The sequence below is a fragment of the Populus trichocarpa genome, chromosome 1 (genome assembly GCF_000002775.5).
Source record: "Populus trichocarpa isolate Nisqually-1 chromosome 1, P.trichocarpa_v4.1, whole genome shotgun sequence".
Lineage (NCBI taxonomy): Eukaryota > Viridiplantae > Streptophyta > Magnoliopsida > Malpighiales > Salicaceae > Populus > Populus trichocarpa.
Genome location: NC_037285.2, coordinates 21,649,240 through 21,671,754, shown reverse-complemented (window position 1 = coordinate 21,671,754; position 22,515 = coordinate 21,649,240). Strand labels below are relative to the sequence as shown.

General features: G+C 32.5%; 3 protein-coding genes across 3 annotated transcripts; all 3 read left to right on the top strand.

Annotated features, from left to right (window-relative positions):
- Positions 1-673: 673 nt before the first annotated feature.
- On the top strand, positions 674-1,656 carry LOC127904917 (uncharacterized). Its single transcript, XM_052450073.1, has 2 exons — positions 674-985; positions 1,133-1,656. The coding sequence occupies exons 1-2, from the start codon at positions 872-874 to the stop codon at positions 1,565-1,567; spliced, it is 549 nt and encodes a 182-aa protein (XP_052306033.1). The 5' UTR covers positions 674-871; the 3' UTR covers positions 1,568-1,656.
- A 532-nt stretch (positions 1,657-2,188) lies between these two features.
- Positions 2,189-4,973, top strand: LOC7473004 (uncharacterized). The gene is made up of 2 exons (XM_002298132.4): positions 2,189-2,516; positions 4,831-4,973. Exons 1-2 carry the CDS (start codon positions 2,189-2,191, stop codon positions 4,971-4,973), a joined length of 471 nt encoding a protein of 156 aa, XP_002298168.3.
- A 7,154-nt stretch (positions 4,974-12,127) lies between these two features.
- LOC7486672 (membralin-like protein At1g60995) lies at positions 12,128-20,688 on the top strand. Its single transcript, XM_024586319.2, has 14 exons — positions 12,128-12,464; positions 12,542-12,604; positions 12,726-13,223; positions 13,890-13,971; positions 14,497-14,558; positions 14,730-14,824; positions 15,511-15,590; positions 16,710-16,793; positions 18,107-18,223; positions 18,573-18,658; positions 18,778-18,884; positions 19,644-19,735; positions 19,821-19,897; positions 20,065-20,688. The coding sequence occupies exons 1-14, from the start codon at positions 12,312-12,314 to the stop codon at positions 20,551-20,553; spliced, it is 2,085 nt and encodes a 694-aa protein (XP_024442087.1). The 5' UTR covers positions 12,128-12,311; the 3' UTR covers positions 20,554-20,688.
- Positions 20,689-22,515: the final 1,827 nt, after the last annotated feature.

The window sequence follows — 22,515 nt, the reverse complement described above, 5'->3', positions numbered from 1 at the left end:
ATTAGCTTTTATTTTTTTAATTATATTTATATTGTGAAAAGACCAAATTGCCCCTCATTGAAATTTATTATAACTAAAAAACCATGATGAAAATACAAAAAAAGTCTCTTGATATCAATTTTAATTTTTTCCTTTTAAGGGCAACATAGTCATTTCACTATGCAATCAAAATGTCAAAAGACTGAAAAGTCACAGGACCAGAATTTTGATTTTTTTTCTTTGAAGAGTATTTAAGTCATTTCATTATACATCTAAAATGTCAAAGGACTTATTTGTCCCTGATCAATATGATAGTAACAAATGAACCATATGAAAAAGACTATTTTGCCCTTAATATTTAGCCAGATGATTTTGTTTGAAAATAAAAAAATGGATATCTTTTTGTTCCAATCCACAATGAACTCTATCAGTATAGTGAATCCATGATCTCTTACTTCTTTGTAACCAAAAGGAGAAAAAATAAGAAACCTGTTATCATTTACCAGAAAAAAATAGAACCAACCAATTACCATCATGAAAAGAAAACAAATTTTGCCTAATTAAAGCATATTACACGAGTTTTTTTGTTTGTTACACCTACCAAACATTTCTCTTTGCCTATTAAAATTCCTTAAATTCCTCAAATCTTTCTTCATCATCATCATCATCATCATCATCATCATCATCTTCTTCTTCTTCTTCTTCTTCTTCTTCTTCTAAGACATTCTCTCTCAGGGACTCTTGCAACCTTGTCTAGTTACCAATCTATGCGTGTTGGCAATGCATGATTTCCTTATCAAATGTATAGAAGATATATATATATATTTTTTTTTAATAAAATCATAGAACGACGATTCATTCTCAGAATTCTTAAGGAGCAATCACTAAAGAGATGTATAGGGTATACAAGTCGCTTGTTACGAAATGGAATCCTAATAGGAACCCATCAAATAAAGTTGAAGCCGAGGCTGAAGCCAAATTTCAAGAAATTAATGAACCATTCAAGGTATCTCATATATATATATATATATTTGAATATTGTATGTATGTGCACAACTGCATATATTTAAAAAAAAAATTTAAATTCAGTGTATAAATTCAAGAAAAAAAGAATGATGTAATTTCTTTTATTTTTCTTGCTTTCTTGATGTAGGCTATTACTGAGAACAAAGTCAAAGAAAAATTAAAAAGTTGCGACGAGCCTATAGTATCAATATCGCCGGGAGGCTCAAGTCCTCGTAAGATCATGGAAGAGAGTTTCTTTTATCGACCTTCAATCCTTCTGAGAAGTCTTAGTAGAAAGAGTTCTACACTTAGCACAAGCCCTTCCTTTCTACCAAAAAGTGCAAGTTCAAGAGACAACTCTCCAAGGAACGAGAGTCATCGAGGTTGTTCAGACATAGAAAATCCCTTTTTGCAGAGAAGTATGAGTCGAATAAGCCCTAGATCCCCCATTATCTTCTCTCAATCTACTCTTTTGAGAAAACCTCCACCAACTGAAAAGAAGCTTGAGTGCACCCTAGAGGAGTTGTGCTATGGATGTGTCAAGCAAATTATGACCAGTAGAGACGTTATAATAAATGGGTAAGCTTCGATTTGTCTTAATCAAACACTCTATGATTATATGAGCATAGCTTGACACTGTTGAAAAACTTGTATGAATGCGAGAGAAGAAGATTTTATGCCATTAGATAATAAAAGTTCGATATGTCTTACTACTATTATGTATTTTCTCATCAGGTAATAACAAAATAAAGATATAGACACTTGGTGTGTGATTGTTGTAGTTTTTGGTGTGTGCTTAGTTGTGGTTTTAAAAAAATGGATTTAAGAAGAAAAAAAAAAGTGTTTGAAAAGATATTAAATTGATGTTTATAAATGTTTCTTGAATTGTTTTTATATGTTGATATTAAAAATAAAAAATTATATAAAAAAAATATTATTTTAATATATTTTTAATTAAAAAGTATCAAATATATATTAAAAATAAAAAAATATATGTTATTCCAACTTCTATGAGACTAAGATTCCAAACGCAATGATGTATGGAATTCAATGCAGAAATCAGTAGCTATCTGAGAACAAAACAGTTTTTTTTCCATGGTTGAATAAAGAAACAGAAGCTACCTCAATACCTAAAAATAATAATAAAATGATGATGATATGTGTCTATATATATCATGGCAGGATAACTGAACAGCAAGGAGAGATGGTGAACATAACAGTGAAGCCAGGATGGAAGAAAGGAACAAGAATTACATTCGAAGGAAAAGGTGACGAGAGACCAGGCTATCAGCCAGCTGACTTGATTTTCTTGATAGATGAAAAACCACACTTGTTTTTTGAAAGAGAAGATGACAACTTGGTCTATAAAGCTGAGATCCCATTGGCACAGGCTCTTGGAGGCTGTGCCATTTCAGTTCCATTGCTGGAAGGTGAGAGAATGAGCTTATCGTTCGACATCGTATTATATCCAGGATATGTAAAGATCATCAAGGGCCAAGGCATGCCGACTGCAAAAGAAATAGGAAAGAGAGGTGATCTAAGAATCAAGTTTTTAATTAATTTCCCAATGTCCTTGAGTCCTGAACAACGATTTGATGCTTCGAGTATTCTAAAAGATTGCTCTTATCTTGATTTTCTTTAATATTTGAATTAATATTATAGATAGAGATGTGCATACATGCTTGATTTTTTCTTTTTTTCTTGATTGAGAATAAATTAAGTGTGCTGGGAAATGTTGTTGATAATGAGTAGATTGTGTGTTTGATATTGTGGTATAAAGTGTTTTTAGAATGAAAAGTTATTAAAATGATAATTATTTTATACTTTATATTTTAATATTAATACATTAAAATCATCTAAAAAAATCTAAAAATATATCAATTTGATATTTTTTCAGGTAATAAATAATTTAAAAAAATAGGTTGTAATGCAAAAACAAACACTCACTAAATCATGAATGAATTTCAATATTTAAATCATGTATAAATTAAAAATATCTTTAAGGCTATTCTTGCTTTATAAGAAGTAATATTAAAAATTAATATCTTTAGATTATTTGTGCAAAATATTCTATCTATTCATCGAGCTAAATTAGACTACAATATGAATGCACCAATGAAATTATGATTTTTTGAATCATAAAACAATTAAGTCACGAGGAGGTTATTTTTTTTACAAGAATAAATTACAAGGAGGTACACGAAATTATAAAGATTGTCAAAAAGTTTGAATATATGAAATTATAAAGATTGTCAAAAAGTTTGAATATATGATATTATTTCATACCCAAAATACCTTTAATTACTACTAAAAAGGATTGGGTGTTAACCCTATAATCCAAAAACACTTGAGTTTTTATGTTGATAATTGTGTTAGCCGAGAAGAAGATCTTTACTTTGCTATTATCCTTTGTTTGAAAAGATGTTTCTAAAACAATGATAATCTTCATACTTTGTGACTCATTTCTTGGGAAAAAAGTTTGATCAATTTTTCTCGACTAACTTGTCAGCAATGGTTGACGAGAAGAGCATCTCGGTGGTTCATATAAGGTGTGAATAAAATTAAATACATGATTTTGATGGTTTTTACATGTAAGGTTTGCAAAATGTATTAATTTGCAAGTGGGATGCAAAATTTTGGATATATGATAGAAGTTAATCAGGGATGCTAATGGGTATTTTGGGTTTTTCATATTCAAACATTATTTATTATTTATCGATTAAAAAATTTAGATATTTATATTCTAGTTACTGAGTTTCGAGTATCTATTATTCGATTATTATTATTAAAATAGTAATATAAACACACATACGCTTGAAGTATGTGTGTGTATATATATATATATATATTAAATGATATATATTATACATATGTGTGTGTATTATATTTGTCATGACTTAATTTTGGGTTCCTCAAATTTTTCCTTTTTTTAATACAAAAAAAAAAAAAAAAAAAGAAAAAGCTGAAAAAATAAAAATACAAGCGACTTGGTTGGCAAGAGCAAGCTGAAGAAGGATCCACGCATAAATGAGAGATGGAGTGACCAAACTGAAGCTATGGCCATTTTAGAAATTCAAATGAGCCTTTGAAAGATCTAAATGTGAAAGACAATACAAGTTAGATGAATATTAGATGAATTTTCATAAAAACTAAGTTCGGGGACTTGATTAGATTTTTAGTAGACTAATTTGATTTAATCATGGGAATTAATTAAGTTTATAAATTAATTTAGGTCAAAATTAAAAGACTTAATTAGAATTTTAATGAGTCAAATTAATTTTATTAAGAATTTAATTGGTGAAAAATTAAGTTTGGAAGCTTAATTTGAGCTTAATTGAGAAGATTGCAATTTTGAAAAACCAAACTTAATTTTTACAAGCATAATTGAATGAAATTAGAGGCGAAATTGTAAGAAAATTAAAGTTTAGAGGTCAATTAAGGGTTAAAATGAAGAAATTCAAGACCAAAGACCTGTTTGTAAAAAGCATGTAACATTGAGGACTATACCAAATTTTTCCAGGGATTAAATTGAAGAAAATCAAAGTTTAAGGCTTAATTGGAGAGTAAATAGAACAAATTGAAAAAGAAGAACTACTTTGAAAAAGATATCAGACTTGAGGGGTTTCAATTGATTTTTGACAGGGCTTAATTGCATAAAATTAATCAGTTTTGTCCCAGTTAAGGATGTTTGAGCTTAAATTAGGATAACATGGACCAAGTTGAAATTTATCAAATTCCAAATTAGAAAACCCTAATTTTTAGGGTTTAAGCAGGCAACTTGTCACTTGTTTTTAATGAAGAAATCGAGTGACACATCATTTGTTCTTGTTTTATTGTCTTCTTCAGCCGAGAAGGCTAATCGAGTTGCCACATTCAAACGAATAAACGTGACATCTCCGACCACCTCAAAGGCTTCAACCACCACCACTTGGCTGGGAAACATTTCCTCTACATGGATCAGCTATCCTCATCACATGTTGGCTCAATGAACTCAACAACATCTTGTCCCTAATCAGCCTCCCTTGCATTTGACAATTTCAAACTGATCGATGGCTCACCTTCCAATCAATGAATATGGAGTTTTAAAGCACTAAATTAGATGAGATTTGATCCTCATGTTAGATATACATCCCCTTTATGAGGTATATGGTTTATTTGGCTTCCATAATCTCCTATTTGCCATAATAAATTTATGGAAAGTGCACCCCCAATCACTCATTTTCGGCAATGTTTCAGCTATGAAGTTCCCAACCTATTCTAGAAGTTCTAAGAGTTTGTTAAACATCTAAGGGAGGGAAAACAGAAGAAGAAGAGAAAAGAATGGTCTCCTAGCATATCAGAGGAAGGAATCCCCTATGATTGAGTTTTGGAAAAACCACTTTCAAACCCACAAGTGATTTCACAACCACCTGCCATTTTGGGGCTGTAAAAGGAGAAGAAATCACATAGAGAGGGGAGAAATCCAAGAGAAAATCATATAGAGAAAAAAAGAAAATAAATGCATATAAATTAAGAGGACACCTAAAATAGAATTGAAGGGAAAGTTATAAAGATTGATTTGTTGAGAAAGAAAAGGTGGAATCTAGATCGAAAAGAAATTGAAATTCAAGAAGAAAGAATTAAAGAATCTAGAGGAGAAAACCACATTCTCTTTACAGGATAAACTTTCAAACTTTGATGAGGGGGTGGAGCTCAATTAACACACCCCTTCTCTCCTTTCTATTTTTTCTTTTAATTTATTGCCCAAAATGATAGTTAAGCATCATTTGAAGTCATTTGTTAGTTTTAAAATCTATTGAATATTTGTTTTGAGATGTTTAAGCATGCTTTGAAAATAGTTTGTCTTGTTCAAGTTATGTTAAGTTTTAATATTGTTATGGATTAAGTTGTTTTAGGATAGCTTGTTGGGTTTGTTGAAGTCGTATGCAAGTTGTTTAAGCTTCAAGACAATAAATTTAATCAGTAGAACAATGTTTATGTATAGAGAATGGTATTTTTGCTTGCTGTCATTATGGATTTTGCTTGTTGTTTTGCTCTTGATTGTTGTTTCTCGTTGTTTTAATGTTTCAAGCAAATTGTGTTAGGCGTGTTTAAGCTTTGATTGTTGTATTTTGCTTTTAGGCATTTTCTGGGTTTAGAGTATGTTTAAGCTTTAGTTGTTGTTTTTGGGTTTTAGGTATTTTTTGGGTTTAAAGTCCCTACTAGGCATTTCTAGGTTTTTGTGCTTTATGGGTTTGACATTCGTTCGTTGGAGATTGTCTTAGGTCATGTTTTGTATGTCTTTTTGATCAATTGTTGGCTCTTGCACATGCATTTTAACTTGTTGATAATTAATCTAGGATCTTAAGGGCTTAAAAACACTTAAATCATGTCATTTGATCTTCAATTTCTTCATTTTATATTTTGCATAAAATTAAATACTTTTGACTTTAGGTTGTTTGTCATGATAATCCAGCCCTAAAATCTTGTTTTACTTTTGATTTTACATGTTTATGCGTCTTCAATTTGATATAATATGGTCTGATATTGAATCTTAGTTTCTAAGTTTCATCTGAGTGTTCTTTATGCTTTTTAGTAAATTTGAACGTTTTCTCATCTTTTGATCTTCATTATTTCTTTTCTGGTTTTGGGTCATGTTTGTGGGTTTGGGCCTTTAGATCAAGAAACTCAGCCCATGAGCCTAGATTGAGTATATTTATGCTAAGAAAATAATTGGTTGACATGAAACTCTTAAAAGAAAAAACACTATATTTGTTCTTAAGGCGTGTTTGCCAAATACGGCCTTAAGACAATTTTTAAGCCTATGATTTTTTGCTAAAAGCATGTTTGACAAACACACCTTAGTGATTTTCCAGCGGTGTTTCTTTTCTTATTTTTATGTTTTTTCCAAATAAACCTCAAATAATTTCCAAAAACTATGAAAAAATTCATGAACCGTTTTAAAATTATATGTGGTCCCTTGTGTGTTTTCCAACCATTTTATTTAATATTTGGGTTGTAGATTTATACTATAAGATACTGATCTGATATTAAATACACATGTTTTTCTTCAAATTTTAGAAAACAAAATACAAAAAATAAAAAATTTCTTATTTTGAATAAATACAAAAAATAAAATTTTATTTGTGTATATATGGCCACGTTTCTCAAAAATAAATGATATATGCATAATTTAGCATACTAAAAATTACAAAAATAGTCTTTTTTATTTTGCATGCATTTTGGATTTAATTACTAGTTTATTAAAGCCATGAGAACGTGGCCTATATTTTAAAAACACCAAAAAATTACTTTGTTTCTTTTAATATATAAAATTATGAATTTATATGTAAGATGTATTCCCGATATTCTATAAGAAACATTTTTTTTCTCTTTTTATGTTTTAATTCTAGAACGGCTAGGATTTTAACGTGATAAAATATGGATCTCATTATTGAGAAGAACTTTTCTTAAAAATTAGACAGATCAACAGTTAAAAAACACAGCAATACTTTAATTTATATTAGATAAATAAATAATGTAGCTTACCATAGGTAGGGTAAACTGTGGATGACGAATCTTCTCATTACACAACTAATCCCCCTACTTAAACTCTTACAAACCATTAGGTTTTCTAATGACTATAATACTAGGTGACGACTCCTGAACCTTTCAAATTATATTTTTATGATTTTTCAAATATATCCAAAACCTCCTCAATCCAGGAGCTATATTTGTCGTCTGATGCTGTGCAAGACACGACAATGTCAATATATAAGCGATGATGGAGCGGTGGCCAATTAATCAGTATATAATTTAATCCTAAAATACCATGTGATAACAAGAAAATAATTCTTGACAAATGTAAAATATGAAAACAAGGTCCCTATTAAGTTAAAGCTAAATTGTGGTGTTTTCACTGTTCTCATCTTCACTATGCACTCTTTCACAAATCATTATGGATTAAAAATTTTAATTTGGGCCTCAAACTTTTTTTTTCCACAATTGCGCCATTTTGAGCCAAAATTAGAACCCAGTTGCATATTCTTTTTTTTTTTTTGTAAGGGTTGAATTGAAAGACAGAGAAATGAAATGGAAAACACAGATAAAATAGGTGGTGTCTCTATAATTTGTTTGAAAAGTTCATTTTAGTCCCCCATCCTTTTAAGCTATTAGGTAATCGGTCCCTCTAATTTAAAAAAAATGCATTCTAGTACCAAACTTCATTTTTCTCTCTTTTTTTCAATCCTTTTTTTTTGTGGAGGAGAGAGGGGGTAATTAGATTTCGACTTAGAGAGAGAAAGTTGTTGTTAGTGAAGATTTCAGCCACCAAAACAGTCAATTTTTGTGTCAAATGGTTTCATATGATGAAAGTAGTTAAGAATAAGTGTTCTTTTACCTTGAAAACACCTAAAAACATATTTGAGCACTAGAATATTTTTGGTTTCGGGTCAATTGTTTTGTGTTTTTGGAGGCTATAGATTGATTTAACAAGGTTCTTAGGATGTTTCCTATATGTTTTGGGTAAAAAATAGATGAAAATAGGTTTTTGGATAAAACAAACAAAACCTGTTTTTCCAACCACACTAATGGCCAGAATCCGGTGATTGATAGATGATGCGTCGTCTTTATTTGTTTAGGTCATTGGGAGTGGGCGACAAAAAATTAAAGGCCCCTGCGCAGGCCCTTTCTCTGTGGGTCAAGCGCATGGCCTGACCTTATTCTTTTTTCTAATTTTATTTTTTAATAGAAATTCATGCCCCCTCTATATTTTCATTTCAGCCCTTCAAGTTTCTTTTCTTTTGATTTTGTCCCTGATTTTTTTATATCTATTTGTTTTGTTTTAATTAATTTCTTAAAAAAAATTGTTTTCAATTTCATCCTCTTTTAATTTTGTTATTTATCATAATTAGTTCTCATTCTTTTGATTTTTTTTATTTAAGATAGTTTTTTTAATTTTTTTTTTCAATTTCACCCCTTTATTTTTTTCTCCTTACATATTAGATGCTCATTCTTCTTCTTCTTTTTATCTTTTTTTTTTCTTTGGTTAGTTTTTTTATTTGAGATTTTTTCTTCAATTTTATCATTTAGCATTAAACTTTTCACAAATAAATTTTTTTAATTGAACCTGGGTTTTCAATTTCACAGATTGCGAATTTAGAATATTAACTTAGATATAAATGATTAAACCCAAATCAATTGGTATGGGTTTAAATAATAAACACCCCACAATGGCTTTCATACTCGCCCTCCTTTGATTATTGTGGATTGACCTTTTTTAATTGATCAAAGTTGCTATTGTCTTTTTTTATATCTAATTTGTAGAGTTAAATTGCTATAACGCTTATAAATGCTAGGGGTGTTCATGGTCCGGTTCGATCCGGTTTTAATATAAAAATTCAACCGAACCGGAAAATACTATTCCTTGTTAATATAACCCGAACCGAACCGAGAACCGATTCAAACCGAACCGGTTTTGTTCGGTTCGGGTTGGTTTTTTAGCCTTAGAAACCAGAAAAACCGAAACCAATTAAATAATAGAAAACTTGGCCAAATCACAATCACTGGACAAACTTGGTCGAATCACATTAAAAAAAATCCTTGTTGAAAACTTTGAATCCAAGCCCTTCGGTTGAGATCTGAAAGATCTCCCTTAGCCGAATCACAATCACTGGATCTATCCAAGTTAGCACAACTACATGTTAACAAAGATTCCAATAGCATCCCGTAAACTACCAAGACCTCGCTAGCACAACTGCATGTTAATAAAACCAGAAACAAGGATTTTATTCAAGTTTTCTGCCGTAAAGTAAAGCAGAGAGTAGAAAGGCAACAATAAGAGAGAAAATGAGTTGATTTAAGCCTTCCTTGTGCACAGAGGAGAGGGAGAGGGAGAGGGAGAGAGGGAGGGGTGGGGCAACTGGAAAGGGGGAAAAGGAGAAGGGAAAGGTGGGGGGGAGAGAGCGAGGAGGGAGGGATAGGTGGGATGGCTGGAAAGGGAAGGGGAAAGGGGGAAAAGGGGAAGGGAAGGGGGGGCGGCTGGAAATGTAGGGTTAGGGTATTTATTATTTAGGTTTAGGATGTTTCCTTTTATACTTTTTTTTAGATTTAATTAAACCGGTTCGGTTTGGTCCGGTTCAATCGGTTTAAGCCTTTTAAAACCGGAACCGAACCGGACCGAGTGGTTTTTTTTATTTTTTAATAGGTTTATTCGGTTTTTTCTATCGGTTCGGTTTTTTCGGTTTAATCGGTTGGTCGGTTTTATTGAACACCCCTAATAAATGCAATACAACACTTGGCTTGAGTCTAGTTTTTTTTTTTTTTTTTTTTTTAAGAATCACTTTTAAAGCTTAATTTCAAGTGCTTAATCGTCATCTTAGAAGCAGTTTGGTCTTTTACTTATTGTCAATAATAATTAATTTTTTTCTCAATTTCATTCATCGATGTTTAATTGGTTGAGAAATAGACTTCGTGAATGGTTTTTTTCTTGCTTTGTTTAGAGTTATCACAGTCTCAAACAAACATCTATTTTATAATTAATGTTCGATTTTGCGAACATCTAATTTCTATCATACAATTAAGTAAAAATTATTAAACTCAATTAAATTCATGAATCGAGTTGCATGTGACCAGATTCATTCAATATGTCATTGTCTCAATACTTTTTTTAAAAAAAATCTTCTTGGTTTTTTTGATAAGTTGATCTATGCTTTTACTAGTTATCCGAATTTCCTTTAAACTCATTACATCTACCAATTCACATCGAGTTAGTTCTTATATGATTTGGTTAAAAACTCACACTATGTAATGAGTCAGGTCAAGGAATTTCAAGATTTACCTACTTACCCAAGTTTAGTAGCATTGCCAAAAAACTTTTACACTCTTAGAGCCTGTTCTATTTTATAATTAATGTTCGATTTTGCGAACATCTAATTTCTATCATACAATTAAGTAAAAATTATTAAACTCAATTAAATTCATGAATTGAGTTGCATGTGACCGGATTCATTCAATATGCCATTGTCTCAATACTTTTTTTTAAAAAAATCTTCTTGGTTTTTTTGATAAGTTGATCTATGCTTTTACTAGTTATCCGAATTTCCTTTAAACCCATTACATCTACCAATTCACATTGAGTTAGCTCTTATATGATTTGGTTAAAAACTCACACCATGTAATGAGTCAGGTCAAGGAATTTCAAGATTTACCTACTTACCCAGGTTTAATAGCATTGCCAAAAAACTTTTACACTTTTAGAGCCTGTTCTATTTTATAATTAATGTTCGATTTTGCGAACATCTAATTTCTATCATACAATTAAGTAAAAATTATTAAACTCAATTAAATTCATGAATTGAGTTGCATGTGACCGGATTCATTCAATATGCCATTGTCTCAATACTTTTTTTTAAAAAAATCTTCTTGGTTTTTTTGATAAGTTGATCTATGCTTTTACTAGTTATCCGAATTTCCTTTAAACCCATTACATCTACCAATTCACATCGAGTTAGCTCTTATATGATTTGGTTAAAAACTCACACCATGTAATGAGTCAGGTCAAGGAATTTCAAGATTTACCTACTTACCCAGGTTTAATAGCATTGTCAAAAAACTTTTACACTCTTAGAGCCTGTTTGTTTTTTAGTTTTAAAAGTGTTTTTGAAAAAAATATTTTTTATTTTTTACTTCAAATTAATTTTTTGATATTTTTAAATCGTTTTAGTATGTTGATGTTCAAAATAAATTTAAATAAAAAAAATATTATTTCAATGTAAATCTAAATAAAAAATATTTTAAAAATAATTATTATCATAATACCCAACAAACTTTTAATGTTTTTTTTTTAATTATTCCAAGCACGTGCAAATGTACTAGATTATATGTATTAGGAGAAGTCCTCCCTTTTTGAGCATTGACCCGAAATTAGAAGAAGACGAAGAAAAAAAGAAGAGCGAGAAGAAATGTAGATGATCGACGTTACTCTCAATGATTAAATTAGAATCAGTTTAAGAAAAAAATAATTATCTCTTTAAATAATAATTTTTTTAAATAAAATTATCATTATTAAAGCATAAAGAAAGCAATCATTTTGTTTTTGTTTTTGTTTTTTTTAAATTATTCCAAGATCGGGCCAATAACTAGTTTATTACCATTTTGCTTTTAAAAAGGCAGCAGCTTGCATTAAATTGAAAAGCATTGACCCCAAATTTGAAGAAGAAGAATAAAAAAGAAGAGCGAGAAGAAAGGTTGATCTTATCTTCATCGTGTTGAAGAAACGAAATGAGATGAGAAAAACAGCAAAATAATAATCTTTATCATCATCTTGTATTGTACTGTAAAGAGAAGGGATGGATACAGAGCAGACATTCATAAGGGTTCAAGAAAGGTTCTCTCAGATGCTAACCCCAAAAGTCAGGGCTGCTTTTGAGTATATGTATCTGTTCATTGCCATCACTCTTTTTTGCATCCTTGTTGTTATGCACGCCAATTATGTCCAACAGGTACGTTCTTTTATCTTTTCTTTTTAGGGTTTTCAAGATTCCATGTAAATCTTCTTGTTTTCTTTGTTTATATGTAGCCTGGATGTTCAAGTCAGCTATCTGGGGTTGAAACACGGGAAGCCCAGCTTATTCAAATCAAGGTAAATATGAAAAAAAGAAGAAAACCCTGGTACTGATTTTCTTTTTTTTACTTTTTTTACTTTTGTTTGTTTGTTTAGGGTTATAGCAATAAGTGGTAATTGTTTGTTGTTTCTTGATCAGATAACTAGTGCAGGTTTGTGGTCACAGAATGAGTCTGAATCTAATGTGTTTATTGATCATGATGGTGATCATGATGGTGATCATGATGATGTTCCTGATGGTGATCACGTGGTCAATGCTGTAACCGATCACCAAGTTGAATTGCCGATTGCCGATCAAGGAGATGGAGGGGACCCCTTTTTGGCTGCAAAGATGTGGTTTAATTGGATTGGTTCTGGTGCTCGTAAGGGCAAACTGGATTTCGAGTTCTGGAAAACTACTGATGTTGAACATCATCAACAAGATAATACTGAAAGCTCTAGTTTGCCTGTACTTGATAATGTTCCACCTGCTGCTTCTGCTAAAACGGATAAACTAGACACACGCAGTAGCTTTCCTATATCAGCCAAGGAAACTGTTAAAGCAGCCATCAACCATTTTGGCAAAAAGTGGCACCGGCGTTTATCTTTCATTTGGAGACTCGCTAAGCAAATCTTACGAGGTTTCCAGAAGTTGTGGGTGAGTTGTTTTTCATTTGTTTCTGCTATTTAATGAACTCTTAAGCCTCAATTTTGGGTTTTGTCCTAGTAGAACATATGAACTTGGAAATTAGGGCTGACACTCGCCAAACTTATTTCAACATGAATTATCTAAATGTTTAGTTCACTCTAAGCAATACTCCTCTTTCCTTTTTCTTTGGGGTATCCTGTGTGTTTTTGCCTCTATGGACCTACTCAAGTGAAAGCCAGGGAATGCAAGATTTTATAATTGCGTTTTCCTAACCTTGTCCAGGGCTTTATTCTTTATGCTACAAGAATACCCTTTTCCCCTTTCAATCTCTCTTTTAACTATTGTCCTAGTCAGTCAGTGCTTATTCATGCCAATTTCATTTATTCTTCAGTCTCTTTTGATAATGCATGTGACTTTCCAGTATTGTCTAATTCTCAATGTATTTTGGCTTAATTTTACTTGTACTTTTAACCAGGCATAACTTGTGAATATTTCTCAACTTCCATTTCTCTCTCATTCTCCTTGTACCTGCCCTCATGCATTTTTCTAGTTCTGAACTTTGAGAAGTTTCAAAAGGTCTGATAGATCATAAGGGCATGCTTAATGCAGCTCTTACTTGATTAGATGCATTATGGAATAAATGTTCCTTTTCTGAATTTGAATTTTCAAGTGCAGGATATTACAGGCATACATGTAAACCTTGATGTTCCTAAGTGGCTGAGAATACTTTACCTGGACAGGCTTAACTCTTTCGCTGGTAATAACTGGTCCCTTGATTACTCGTTGAGTGTTTTGGATGTTTCTATGACCTCATATTTGTTGACATAAACCAATCATTCTCATGTTCATATAGAACTTAACATCTATCCCTTTAGAATGTCGTAGCCTGGTTGAATGACCATTTCATTTCAGAGTGTGACCTAAAGATTTAGCTGTGGAACTGAATATGTCATGTTTTCAGTGGCTTCAGAAAGCTACCGAACTAAAGTATTTTCTCTTTGTTAAACCTGAACTAGTGATTATAATACAGTTTTTTGAGAGGTTTTGTCTCTGTCATATATGCATAGAGGATAATTGGTGTTAGTTTAATAGTGTCAATTTCTTGTGTATTAAATCTATTTTGATTGCGGTGGCCAACGTAGCCTACTGGTATCATTTTGTGGTGTTAAATTTACTGGTTCTGTTGCACATGTTATAAAGTTTTGCGAAGTGTGTAAGCTTATGACTTTCTTTGTCCATTGTAGTTGTGGAACATGTTTAATAATTGTGCTATCTATTTCAGTGCAATGGCTTGAGAAGAAGAATAAAGCATTTGAACCAACTTTTTTATACACCATGGAAAAGGTACAATTCCACTTTCATTCTTCATTAACTTGTCTTTCACTGTGTAAAGTTTTGTTGCTTTTGTTGATGCCATGGTAGAAATGTTTTCAGATTTTGAATAAAAAGTTCTTCTGTAGTCACAAAGCTTTGTATTTGGTTTCCTCTAACATTATAAAAAATTTTGGTTTGCAGGGTTTCTTCTTGCTACCTGAAGAAGCCAAGTCTCGGCATAATATACGTACTGCTAACATTAGTATATCAGCCCGGCATCCCTGCTTTGGAAACAGGTTATATTTCTTATTAAATACGCACCATGCACAGCATGCCTGGTGTTCTATGAAATCAACAAAATTCTTCGCTGGACAATATTAATGTTGGCATAAGCTTTAAATTGTAACCCTTAGACGTTCATGCTGGATGGTTTTGGTAATTTGCCTTCCATTCAGGTTTTGAAAAATTTTGTAGTTGGATTCTTTTGAAACGTTTGGAGTTAAGAGATTGAGTATGGTTAGATAATTCTGGAGTTTGGTGACACAAAATTGACTTCATATAAGAGATAAATTGCAGGCATTTAAAGAGAACACCAAGAGTCATGTAAGATTAAATTGATTTTTCTCATTGCATCAACTTTGATGTTAACTCAACTGGGCCTTAGTTTAAATCTAAATCGCCCAATATAGTAAACCATAGTGCCTGTTGATGAAGCGATTATCCCATCAGCAAAAAATAGAAAAAACTAAATTTCTGAGGACTTCCAAGGGATACGAAGTTTTTACTTTCAGTTCCTTTGGTCTAAGTGTGAAAGTCCAAAATCTTAGTGAACCTTCAAGTCTTTTTGGAAAATGCACGTAGATCTTTTTGTGAATATTTGAGAATAATTCTCTATTGTTTCATAATGCATGCAATATATAATCTTGACTAGAATGCTTGTGCATGTAGCTGTCACCACTTAATGCATATTTTCTTATTCCAGGTGGCAGCAACTTCTCATAAACAGACTTGTTGGATATGACACCATACTGATGAATAGTTTATTGAGTTCTCCTGGTCAAGGTAAAAACTCAGTTGCTTGGATTGATTATACTAGTTAGTGCATGAATTGTTACATGCAACAGTTATCAAATGATTGGAATTTGATTTCATGAATACATTTTCTCCAGTCAAGACTTTTTTATACGTCATGTATCAGTAATATCAATCACTTAAACCATAGTCAATGATTGTCAGACGTGCCACCACCTTGTAACAAATATTGACCTAATCTATGCTCCTTTAGTTGATCTCAAGCTGTATCATCAAGGAACAGTTGAATTCTTTCTCTACCATTTCACTCTATATGGGTTCCAGTAGGACTTGGTTTTCAGTGATGGTGATTTATGTTTCTGTCATGCTCCAACTTGCTGCTTTCCTTCCATTTATAAATTTTCGTTTACTTGCCATTTTCTTTGTAGCATAGCTAGTTATGGTGACAAATGCTTCTCCCTAACCATAGCTTGTGATTGGGAGCTTGTCTGACCTTCAAGGTCATGTGATCAAGGGATGGTTGAGGGAGAATAGAGAAGTATAATAGAAACCGTGCACACGTGCATGTGCAGGCACACACATCATTAAATGCTATGTTGGTGTTTGGGGGTGATCAAGGATGTGTTTTCCTTCCACAGCTCCACCATTTTGTAAGTTATCAACACAAAAATAGCTCACCCAGCAAAAAGCCTCAATTCAAGGCTTTTTGAAGATGCTTGTAGTTATCACTCAAAAACACTCCAAGTTCACTTGTACAATCCTTGAATTTTCCCTCTACCCAAGCAGTCACCTTTTCAAGCCAGACAAGACTGGATGAAGGCTCATTTTCCAAGAAGCTTCAGAGAATTTGGTAGTATGGGATATTGTTGTGTCACCTTTGAGTTTTTCTAAGTTATATTTATTTGGCAATTTGATAAATTAAAGCTCTGTTTTTGTGAACTGGACATCAAAGGTTCTTTTAACTGATCATATTATGAAATGTTTCTTTATGGTAACAACTAGGACCACAAAAATATGCAAATGCTTTTGCCAAATGGATCTCAACTCTATGTTCTGTGATATTCGCATTGAGTTTGAAATGATATATGGTGTCCTGATATGATTTTTGTTTGTCATTGTGTCTAATTATGTTATGGTACTTTATTTCAGGTTACCTTTATAATTTCCAAACAAAAGAGTTTTATAATCTTAGTTATGCGCAAGAGCCGCAGGAAGGCCCTGCAAAATTTGGAGGTTTGTTGACTTATCATTCCATCTATCTAGTTGTTCAGTACTCTTCATACAATGAGGTTGCAATATCTAAGGCTGCTGTTATGAATAATGCATTTAAATTTTTTGTATACATGATGCATGTTCCTAGTGGGAATGCTGGTTGAATGTTTGTGCAGAACCTCAAGGAACAGTAATTAGAATTTTCTATGTATCAATACCACCAAATCCTTGTGGCAAATGGATAGCTGTAGAAGTAAAAGCTTATTGATTTTTAAAGCCCTGATGATGTAATTCAGTACTTTCTTTGATTGGGGAAGCTAGGGGCTTTTCCTGCAGTGTCTTGACTGATATAGAGTTCTCTTGAGTCACCAAACCTTTCCGTAGGATCCATCAATCCTAAAACTCTCCATCTTATCACTGTCTTGTTTTCCAGCATGGTAAAGAAGTTTGGATGCAAACTCTCATAAAGAATATTGAACATAAAAAATAAACAAAAGGAAAGAGAAAAATGGGAAAAAGAGATAGGCTAATATGTTAAGAGATTGCCAGGATTTTGCTAGGTTTCTACTCTTACTAACTGAAAAGGCCTCTGAATAAATGAGTGTGAGAAAGGACTTCATATTGGGCATGACTGAGTGGAGAATTTGCAAGTTAAGCAATTTTTTCTCAATCCTTCATCAACAAGTAACAATGGCTGCTATGACACTATTTTGGTGAGGGAGTAGGAGGCATGTTTTGATGGAAAAGACAAGGAGGTGGTTGTAGAATCTTGGCTATGTTTTGACTTTGGTACAGAGTGTCCTTTAATTTGCAGGGGGTCCTTGATTTTCTTTAAACACAAGAGATTGCCTCAGATTTTCCATTCTCTTTCTCTATCTAAATGCCCTCCCCTCACCCTCTGAAGAAGAGAGCTATGCTAAAACCAAAGGTGCCTACCGCTAGTGCAACTCTTTCAACGAATAGAAATCTTCCTGTACAGTCTAGTGGTTCTACTATTATTTGACTTGATTCTAGCTGAAATGAGAATGATCCCTAAAAACAAGCATGAAGAGACTGATATCTTTAGCATTTGACATTTAATAGTCTGTTGGAGCTGTAATTAGAACAAAAACCGCAGTATTTATTTGGAAAAGTTGTCCATGTGCTATCTTTCTTCTTCCTATGATTTTATTACTTGAGCTTATATTATTGTGATTGCTGCATTTGGCATTTATAAAACTATCACTTAGATTAGTGCTTTCTAAATGTATCCCAGAAGAATTTCTTTCCTTGATTTGGTCTAATTGATATAGATAGTTCTCTGATGATTATGGTTTTCTTTTCTTTCCCTGAAGACTATCTTGTGACCAAGTGTGGCGTGCTTATGATGTCACTGTTTGTTTTCTTTACCACAACGATGTCAGTGTCATTTACATTGAGAGAGACACAAACACGTATGCTGAAATTTACAGGTATGTGTATTTTCAGATGCAGTTGGTATTTTGACGAGTAGAATGGTGCTACCACTATACTGTGTATTTATCCTTGAAGTTTTGTTTGTGGTTAAAACTACTTGAGTTAATAGTAACTAATTTGTCTCCTTAAAACCTTGCACTCTTGGTGGTTTAGTTTTCCAGGAAGTTCAGCCAGGGTCTAATGATTTATCTGAAAAGGATTGGTTGACAGTTACATTGAAAAAATGAACTTTGAATCTATCATTAGTAGTTGAGTGAGACTGCAAATGGTTGACGTGAGGCTTTGTATTTCTGTCTGTTTTTCCTTTAAATATGATTGGCTGTTTCTCTTTCTGAATTTTTGCAGTGCAGCTTCAGCACCATGCTCGACATCGGCTACCAACCTTTCAGCTGATCTTTGTCCATGTGATTGAGTCACTCGTATTTGTACCTGTAAGAGCACATCATGTTCAGTTGCTTATAGTTTATATTTTCTTTTCTAATAATTTTTTCTGCTAGTAGCTATCTCTATGACCTAATGACTGATGAGAGTTGTATGCTGGGCTTTGCAGATAATGATTGGTATCTTATTTTTTCTGTTCGAGTTTTACGATGATCAGCTATTGGCTTTCATGGTCTTAATCCTTGTTTGGTTGTGTGAACTGTTCACATTGATCAGGTATGTGTTGCATCTTTTATGCATGCTGCCCTTGGTTGATGTGATGCATATTCATCATCTGGTTGTATTCCATCCAATTGCTGTTGATCACATGCTAACAAACATTTCACTCTAATCAAGACTGCTGTTTGCGCCTGTATTTTATTTTATTTTATTTTAATATTCAATTCAGCTTTGCTCTTACCAATGGTAGTTTGAGTTGCAATGGACCATGTTGGCCACAAGCTGGCTATAGCTGACCCATGTTGGATGTGCTTAATCCCAAGGACTATGATTACTTGATTGTTTGTGATCCATGATCTGTGAGCACACAGTAGATGCTACTGAAGGTAAAGCTGGCCTTGGTGGTCCAGCATGTTTTGGTGCTGAAATGGTCTGGTTGTGGACAATCACAATCAGTAGCTTCCTAGTTCGTAGAGAACAAGTGCCAAACTTCTTGCATTCGCTCTGGCTTTGAAGTGATGGTTGGGCTCCTGGGCTCGTTTTTATTGTTTAACTTGAGGACTATTTTTGTTGCAATTTGTCCCTTTTCTTTTATATTTTTATTGGTTTTGTGGTTTTTTCTGTGATGTGAGAAATCTCTTTTCCTAGGGTAATAACTGCTATTTCTTTTTCCTTTTCTTTTGTCTTCCATATTTTTATTGGTGTCTTTTGAGTAAAAACATTTGTGAATGCATAGATGCGCGCTCGTGCACTTTCCCATATCAGTGTTTTTTTTCCTGTTGACTATATTGAGATTCCATCTGCCATATTTTGCAGTGTCCGCACGCCAATATCAATGAAGTTCTTTCCTCGTTTCTTTTTGCTATATTTTCTGGTTTTCCACATCTACTTCTTCTCCTATGCTTATGGTATGGACCCAGTGATTTTTCTTGGTCTATCTCTAGCTTCATAGTATCAATTCTATCTGAGAATATCACTTCAATGTTTTTCCAGGCTTTTCATATTTGGCTCTCTCCACAACTGCAGCATTTATGCAACACCTCATCCTATACTTCTGGAACCGTTTCGAGGTATCAACCTGAATCTTCTTGTGTATTTTGGCATTGTCATGTCGATTCTTTTCTGTTTCTATAGGTCGAGTTTTCACCATAAGCTTGCAATTACTTTGTGATGCAAGTCTGTGTTTCTTCTTTATTTTGCTGTTGCAAGTTCTCTAATATGGAAGAGCTCTTCTCAGGTACCAACTCTACAAAGGTTCATGCAAAACCGGCGTTCACAGCTTCAGCAACACCCAGACTTCCATATCACCTCTTCTACCATCCTTGCTTCGACTGTACACATCACTAGATTGAACACTAGGAACCCAGGTTCAGTTAATGCAGACATGGCTTCTGGGCCTGCATTAAGACCTGGACCTGACCAAGCAATACCTGCCAATGGAATAGGAGCTCCTGGGCTTGAACAACCCTTGGAAAATGACATCCGAGAGAGAGTAGATAATCCTATGCAGAATCCAGGTCAAGCGGATCTTCAGCAATCAGAAACCAATCCCAACTCCGGGTCCATGAATTCGTTTAGCTCACTGTTGCTGTGGATCCTAGGAGGGGCTTCCTCTGAAGGTTTCAACTCATTTCTTTCCATTTTTAGAGATGTGAGAGATCAAGGACAAGTTTATGCTGAATCTCCCAGACCTGAAAACCGGGAAACTCAAGATGCCCAGCAATAGCGAGCATGGCCTGTGAAGGAGATTGGAAATATGTAGTCTTGTAGCCAATAGATCTTTCTGTATATTACTTTGAAAAATATATAGTGGTGTTTGCACAGAAGAAATCAAATATTTAACAAATTATAATTTTGATGATTTTGTTAGTCCTTTTGATTTTGAAAATTATAATTTAGTACTTTGACCAAAATTAACTGAGAGTTTCAAAGAACCACTTATAATTTAAGTAGCAAATGAATATTAAATTATAAAGACTCAATATTATGTTCTTAAAACTAAACTGATTACCTAATTATTTCACTAAAAATATTGGGGTCAAATAATAATTTATTCAACAAATTAATTTTGAATCCGATAAAGAAAAATAAAAAATAAAAAATAAAAGCTTTACAATCCAAAAAAGAAAAAGAAAAACACTCACTATTAGTCTTCACTAAATTAGTTGCCAGCACTTCATCGCTTTGGGTAGTAGAAGAGAACTAACTATAATATTTTGAGTGCTCTGAGATTTTGCTTTCCGATACAGAAAGGAATTCATACTCAAAAGGCAATGGAAATAAATACCAAAACCCTAACAAGATGGAATACGTATTTACCGATATAATGTTTTAGTTCCTGAAAACTAGGTTAGTGCTCATGCTAAAGAAAGCACGAGGAGGGAGAAGAACAAAATCGATGGTGATAATGAGTATGCTGATATGTTTGAGACTCTACTTACGACTTTTTCATCTGAAGATACCGATATTAGTTCATGGAGATCTAGGATGGAAAATCACATGGTCCATATTGAGATGAATATAAGCTAACTTTAAAACTCTCACGCACACGACTTATAAGATATCAAGACCATGATGACAAATCAACTCTCTTGATATCCACCGCCATATGCAATTGTATCAAGAACATTTTCATATTTTCATGATTTTATTCTTTTTATGTTTTTGTATTTTCTTTCCCTTATTGTAATGGATATTATATTTTGAAAATTATAACATGTTTTTATATTTTATTTTTATGTTGCTTATGGTTTATCCTTCCTTTCCTGTTACTTTTCGTTGATGATGAAAGAGGATAGAATTTGTGAAAATAGATATAAAACATGATTATATGATTAAGAGGGGAAGAGAATATATATATATATATATATTATTGTTAATTGTTAATCATATTGCAAAATATACGGGGAGATTCATCTTTTTATATCTATGTGTATATATTAATTGTCATTATCAAAAAGAGGGGAAATTGTTGATCTTTGGGTCACATATTAATATTTATATATTTTGATGACAATAATTAAATGAAAATAGACTAATGATATGCTTAGTAGATATTAAGTTTAAACACGTTTATATAGTGATCATCAACAAGCATGAAGAATTAAATGAAAAAGAAATCAACAAGTTCAAGATACAAAACAAGTGAAAACTTAGTTCTTAAGGATTCATTTTAGTGCTAATTATATAAATCTTTATATATTACTTGATAACATAAATTAAAATGAATTCACACACTTTACATTGCATGCAATATATGATTGATATGCATTTAGTCGATTTAAGATTCACCAAGTTTGAAAATGTCAAATTTAGATTTTAAGTTGAATTGGTTGACTGCTTAGCTATACGAAGTGAACCGGTCGACCGCTTGTTCATCAAAGATAAACACCTGGGAGTCTGCAGGAACCGGTCAACCGTTTCATCCATCAAAAGAACTATAACGACTAGTTTTTGCTAGAAACATATGTATAACTTATCTAATTAAAAAATTAATAATATAATTTGAATATATATCATATACAAGCTATTTTAATAGTAAAAACAACTTCAAATCATCAATTCTAAATTATACTCATATTTATAAATTAAAACTTTTATATTATTGCATGAGCGTATAAATTCTCACATTCACTATACTTAAACAACTTCATACATTTTAAGTGTTATTGAATGAGCTATAGAGATA

Excerpts from the sequence above, each read along its gene's own strand:
- LOC127904917 (XM_052450073.1), top strand. The coding sequence starts at position 872 with ATGTATAGGGTATACAAGTCGCTTGTTACGAAATGGAATCCTAATAGG. Across the intron at positions 986-1,132 it reads AAATTAATGAACCATTCAAG|GCTATTACTGAGAACAAAGT; the intron begins GTATCTCATATA and ends TTCTTGATGTAG.
- LOC7473004 (XM_002298132.4), top strand. The coding sequence starts at position 2,189 with ATGGTGAACATAACAGTGAAGCCAGGATGGAAGAAAGGAACAAGAATT. Across the intron at positions 2,517-4,830 it reads AAAAGAAATAGGAAAGAGAG|CCGAGAAGGCTAATCGAGTT; the intron begins GTGATCTAAGAA and ends TGTCTTCTTCAG.
- LOC7486672 (XM_024586319.2), top strand. The coding sequence starts at position 12,312 with ATGGATACAGAGCAGACATTCATAAGGGTTCAAGAAAGGTTCTCTCAG. Across the intron at positions 12,605-12,725 it reads CCCAGCTTATTCAAATCAAG|ATAACTAGTGCAGGTTTGTG; the intron begins GTAAATATGAAA and ends TTTCTTGATCAG. Across the intron at positions 18,224-18,572 it reads ACGTATGCTGAAATTTACAG|TGCAGCTTCAGCACCATGCT; the intron begins GTATGTGTATTT and ends GAATTTTTGCAG.